A 5,894-nucleotide genomic window follows, 5' to 3' on the forward strand; every position below is an offset into this window, starting at 1 on the left:
CCCCCACCCCTCCCAAAACACAAACGTAAACCTATGGCTACTTAGTTTACTTACTGGAGCATAGTTTTGTCCTTGTTCTCTGTCAAAAACTGTTACCACTCCTGTGTACATGCTCAGTGGTAGGACTCACTGAGTGTGTTTAGTAAGGTTTAATTAGTAAATTAAAATGTTTAACTGCAATAAATGTTTTCTTTATTATTATTTTACAGATTACTGTGCAAGTAAATTTGCAGCAGTTGGTTTTGCAGAGTCAGTTGATTTAGAGATGAGAGATCTGGGAAAGACTGGTGTTAAAACCACAATTGTATGTCCTTATGTCATAAACACAGGAATGTTTGATGGCTGTAGAACCAAGTGAGTAAATTCTTGTGAAATTTTTGTGACTTGCACATTTAGCATGTATGTACTCCTATTTCCTTTATGAAAATCATGAGCTAGGTTTTGTTCTGCTTCTGTTATTTTTAGGGCCTCAGATGGGTGTTAACAGTGCTGTCCCAATGACTGGGCAACACAAATAGAATCATAGAATGGTTGGGGCTGGAAGGGACCTTAAAGATCATCTAGTTCCAACCCCCCTGCCATCAGCAGGGACACCTTCCACTAGACCAGGTTGTTCAAAGCCTCATCCAGCCTGGCCTTAAACACTTCCAGGGACGGGGCATCCACAACTTCTCTGGGCAACCTGTTCCAGTGTCCGACCACCCTCACAGGAAAGAATTTCTTCCTAATATCTAATCTAAACCTCCCCTCTTTCAGCCTAAAGCCATTTCCCCTTGTTCTTTCACTACCTGCCCTTCTAAAAGTCCCTCCCCAGCTTTCTTGTAGTCCCCTTCAGGTATTGGAGGGCCGCTATAAGATCTCCCCAGAACCTTCTCTTTTCCGGGCTGAACAGCCCCAGCTTTCTCAGCCTGTCCTCATAGGAGAGGTGCTCCAGCCCTCAAATGGCAAAGCCATCGGTACTTTACTATTCATTTAAGCTGAAATGTGAAATGTTATTGGTGTCCTTTCCTCTGCAGAAGCCAAATGCTTCAGTTGTCCTCTCTGGGGATCTTATCCCTGTCTATAAATACCTGAAGTGTGGGGGCCAAATGGATGGGACCAGGCTTTTTTTCGTAGTACCCAGTGACAGGACAAGGGGCAATGAGCAAAAACTGGAACGCCAGAAGTTCCACACAAACCTGAGGAAAAACTTCTTTACTGTGAGGGTGACGGAGCACTGGAACAGGCTGCCCAGAGAGGTTGTGGAGTGTCTATCTCTGGAGGGGCCTGGACGCTTTCCTGTGCAACCTGTTGTAGGGAACCTGCTTTGGCAGGGGAGTTGGACTAGATGATCTCCTGAGGTCCCTTCCAACCCCTACCATTCTGTGTTTCTAAACCTCCATTCACCTCCTAAAGTCAGTAACATAGCTTTGCTCAGTATGCTTGTATAATGACAAAATTTAGGAGTCAAATAGAAGCCCAGTGTCACTCAATATGAGGACTGTGTGGATTTGTCTTATGGGAGATCATGGTAAAATAAAAATGACCACTCACTCTCTAGCATAATGAACGTTCTGTTGCTCATAGGATTTGTGGTATTTATTTCTTTTAGTTGAATAACTGCAAAATGGAGACTTATTCTGAGTAAAATGTGAATCCGAAGCAATTTGTATTACAGTAAGAAACATCTTCTCTTCCAGGTGGCCAAGACTGCTTCCTGTTCTGGAGCCAGAGTATGTGGCTGAGAAGATAATGACCGCTATTCGGCGGGACCAAGAAATATTGCTGCTACCGCGGGTTCTTTATTTTATATTTGCTTTGAAAAAGTAAGTTAGGCCTTTCCTTCTTTTGCTCTCACTCTTTTCTGTCCAGGGATGTTTCAGCTATGTTTTTGATTAAAAGTGCAAACTAGACTTCTTTCTACTTGTTGGTGTGAATTTTCATTAACTTACGAACACTTCTAGAGTTTTCTTTGTTTTGATTCTGGGAGGTCAGTCTACCTTTGGACCACAGGACAATGACAGAAATGTCTAACTGTGACTTGCTGACTCCATTGGGGTGCAGTTTTACTGTGGCCTTCTCCTCAGTGATTGTGTATCTGGGGTCTTGCCCCAGCATTAGGGCACTTCTGACTCTGTTGCAAGTCAAGTTGGGAAATTGGTCTGTCTAATAACTCAGGCTGCCAAATGAGTGTAATGGATATTTTGAGAGGACCAGTGGTACTATATTCTAGAGAGTATCGTGTCTTTGCCAGTATTAGCCAGGTAAAATTAATTCTGTGATAAAACTACACAACTCTTCTGACATCTGCTTTGTTTTTTTTATCTTCTTCAACTCCCCTACCTTACAGTATCATACCAGTGAAAACAGCTGTTCTCTTTGCGGACTATTTTGGAAACTTCCGTTTGATGGATCGCTTCAAAGGTCGAGCAAAAGATGAGTGAAAAAGCGCAAAATGCAGAGACCAGCAACTCTAAAATGGACCTTGTTAAAGGTGGTGGTAGGGAAGGTCTGCTCCGCTGGCAGCTGTGGACTGAAGGTGCCTCACTTCTCATTAGTAACAATTTTTAAGGAAATAGCTTTTTAATTGGTTTTTAATCAACAGCTTTCACTAAAATTCTTTTTTTCCATCCAGTTGAACTGTTTGCTTTTCATCTCATTATGGAAATACATTAATTGAAATTAGATCCTTTGGTTAAGTCTTAATGCCTTAATATAATCCCGCATCATAAACTAATAACTGGCAACTTTTGGAGGAGAAGAGACCAAGAAACCACATGTATTTGGCAGGGAGCCAGGAAAGCCTCTAGTGGATCTGACTTCGTGCTGCCATTCACTGAACCATGAGGATGGGCTGTACTGCTGGTGCCATTACCATTCGCTGGTAAACTGAGGAATTCAAGAGTTTCCTGAAACAACAGATTTGAATTTATACAAATTGAAGCTTTATGAAATGAAAATATGTGCAGTGTTGTTGCAAAACCAATAAAATATATTAATTGTTGGAGGTGGTGATCTTGGGACTCACAGATGACTATGGATGTCAGGGTGGGGAGTTGGAAGGATGTAAATTATGTACTTGTGCTGCTAATCTACTTTTTGTCTAATTTATTTTAAAAGCTAATGCTATGACTGCAACTTTGTAGTAGAAGTCTTTGTATCTTCTAAGTGCAATATTTTAAGAACAAATTTAAATTTTCATTTCCTAAGCAGAATAAACTTGTGGTTACAAAGCATAAGACTACCAGTCTATGTGGGCTATCAAACATCTTGCTGAGTAAGACAAGGAGTTACTAAAAGCAAAGGTATTGGGTTGTATAATCTGTATTTCTTTTGGGGTTATTTTGGAAAGGAGTGGTGCTGATAGAACTGGAATGAATGGGATCATTACAGCCATAGCTTGAGTAACAGCACTATGTTTTGCTTCTCTGAATTGGGCGGCAAGTTACCTTGTGTCTACAGAGACTTGTTTTACTTTCCCTTTACTCTTAGGACTGTCCATATATTTTGGGCATATGCTGAGGAGGTCTTGCCCTTTGACAGTGACCACTTAGAAAACTGAAAGCCCCCTTGACTTTTGGTAAATCCAAAAAAAGAAAAAAGCATACCTTAAATGTATGCCATGTATGCACATGCTGGCTAAGTCCCATCTTGTGTCATAGTACTCTGCTGGTAACTGGTAACACCTACAAACTAAGCCTAAACTGTATTAGCATGCAGTTAATTAAAGAACAGCATGGAGAAAAGGGTGATTTTTTTTTTTTTTTCTGTTTTCCCAGGATGGTGTAGAAACTACCTTCATTTCCCATGTCTATACAATTATTGAGGTTTACCAGCAGAGGAAAGTTTACATAGAACTACTTTACTACTGATGAGCAAGAAATGCTGATTAAAACAAGTGTGTTTGAAATGGCTTTACCTTTTTGATGCATCTATGAGAGTTAGAATTCAGACTGATGACAAAAAGATTTGTCTTACTGTTTTTTTCAAATCTGCAGCTTTTCTACCTCAGAAATTCTGCTCATTTTAAAGTAGACTTCAGGAAATTGGAGTTACTAATTAGAAAACAGATATTACTCTAAATGTGCTGTCCATATGTATATTGCACTGTTCACTGGTAATAAAGTAAGTCACTGATAACTGTGTGGTGTGTCTGTGTCTTGCAGACTCCTCACATTTTTATGCTATTTTTTCTTAAAGAGCACACTTCTCTTCCTAACTGAAATACTAGGTGTGGAGGGTTGTGGAGCAAAGGAGGAGAGAAGTGCATTATACATATGAACAGTATGTAGCAAATTCCAGCTCTTGAGAGAGCAAGTAGCTCTTCATTCTTAGTGTCTCTGTTGAGGGAAATTGAAAGTAATCAGTCTGACTGTGGGATCTGTAGATTCTCAGCAGGTTCAGGTTTGTCACAGTACCAGGAAGATCTTACCTGATAATCTGTCCTGGAGAAGTACATCTCCACAGGGATTTTACTCCTTTACTGAATCACTGAGCGTGGAAAGGACCTCTACTCAGAGCAAGGTCAATTACAGCAGGTTTCTTAGTACTGTGTCCAGTCAAGTTTTGAATATCTCTAAGGCTGGAGACTCTACAGCCTCTCTGGGCAACCTGTTCCATTCCAATTTGTGCCTATTGCCTCTTTTCCTTTTAGTGGGTACCACTAAGAGCCTGGCTTACACACTTGCATACATTGAGCCTGAGCCTTTTCTTCTCTAGACTGAGCAGTCCCAACTCTCTCAATTTCTTGTATGACAGGTGCCCCAATACCTTCATTGTCTTTGTGGCCTTTCACTGAACTCACTCCAGTATGTTCATATCTGTAAAAGAGTAGGTGTGACTTTTGGAGACCAAGTTCTGTAATAGGTTGAGCGTGCATGATATGTCATAGAGAGCTTCACTAGAAAATCTCTGCTAGCCAGCTGTCCCAGTAGGAGTACCCAAATATTGCCTTCATGAAACCGTGCTGCTGCTGCTTTGAATATTATGGTCACTGTCAAACTACTTTTTGTGACTGGAGGATAGTAGCCTATCCTGTTGGTTGTTTTGATCTCCTGCATCTCCTGAGGTGGCATGACAGATATGAAGAGTTGTATCCTGGAGGTCAAGCAGCAGAAGGCCTTCTCCTGTGTACTGGAGGTGGTATGGGGTGAGTGTTGGATCTTCAAGTGACATATGAACTTCTTGAAATAAAAGATGGCTCACTTCCAGCATAACAACCATCTTGATTGATTACTGATGCCAAGAAGGACTCTTTTCTTCCAACTCTCAGCAGAAAAAAACAGAAGGATCACTGCAAGACCCAAAGAAGAAGATAGAACATGACATGGAAGAGCATCTCAGTTGTGACAGTATCATGTCTGACAGCAGCAGGGGACTGCTTTCTGAAGTATATCAGGCAGCTTCTACAAAGGAATTCTCAGTTTCATGACCGTTGCTTGCAACAAAGTATCCTCTAGCAAAATTACTGGGTCCCAAATTTGACTGGGATGGGTACATTGGCTTGACAGTCACCCATACCAGTCACCAGTGATTCAAAGACAGGTCAGAACATGGTATTTTGTTGCCTGTTAGGTTTCTTTTCCATGTGAGTTCATATTCCTGTGGTAGCAAAAATCTTACTATCCTCTAATGCTTTAGAGAATATAATTTTTCTTGGCACTAACTAGATTTGCTGAACAATACTGAGGAGGAAACAACAACAACAAAATACCAACTGAGATACAGGCTCTATTATTACTTATTTGATAAATTTGGAAATCATACTCAAGAGCAATATGCAGCTGCTTGGAAGGTGGTCTTCATGGTGGTCCGATGTCATTTCAGGAAGGAACCAAGTTACCTCTTTTCTGGTAACTTTCTTAGAGGCAGTTGATCTTCTGAAGGCACCAGTGTGGACTGCGTGCTTTGCTATG

At 41.0% G+C, this 5,894-nt stretch overlaps 1 protein-coding gene across 1 annotated transcript; it reads left to right on the top strand.

The window, feature by feature from the left end:
* Positions 1 to 209: 209 nt before the first annotated feature.
* On the top strand, positions 210 to 2,423 carry LOC104517974 (epidermal retinol dehydrogenase 2; the record flags this gene model as incomplete). The annotated part of the gene is made up of 3 exons (XM_010170383.1): positions 210 to 354; positions 1,680 to 1,805; positions 2,330 to 2,423. Coding segments are annotated over 3 exons (365 nt in total), but the record flags the coding sequence as incomplete, so codon positions are not given.
* Positions 2,424 to 5,894: the final 3,471 nt, after the last annotated feature.

This window comes from Antrostomus carolinensis, unplaced genomic scaffold (assembly GCF_000700745.2).
Source record: "Antrostomus carolinensis isolate BGI_N321 unplaced genomic scaffold, ASM70074v2 scaffold22046, whole genome shotgun sequence".
Classification (NCBI taxonomy): domain Eukaryota; kingdom Metazoa; phylum Chordata; class Aves; order Caprimulgiformes; family Caprimulgidae; genus Antrostomus; species Antrostomus carolinensis.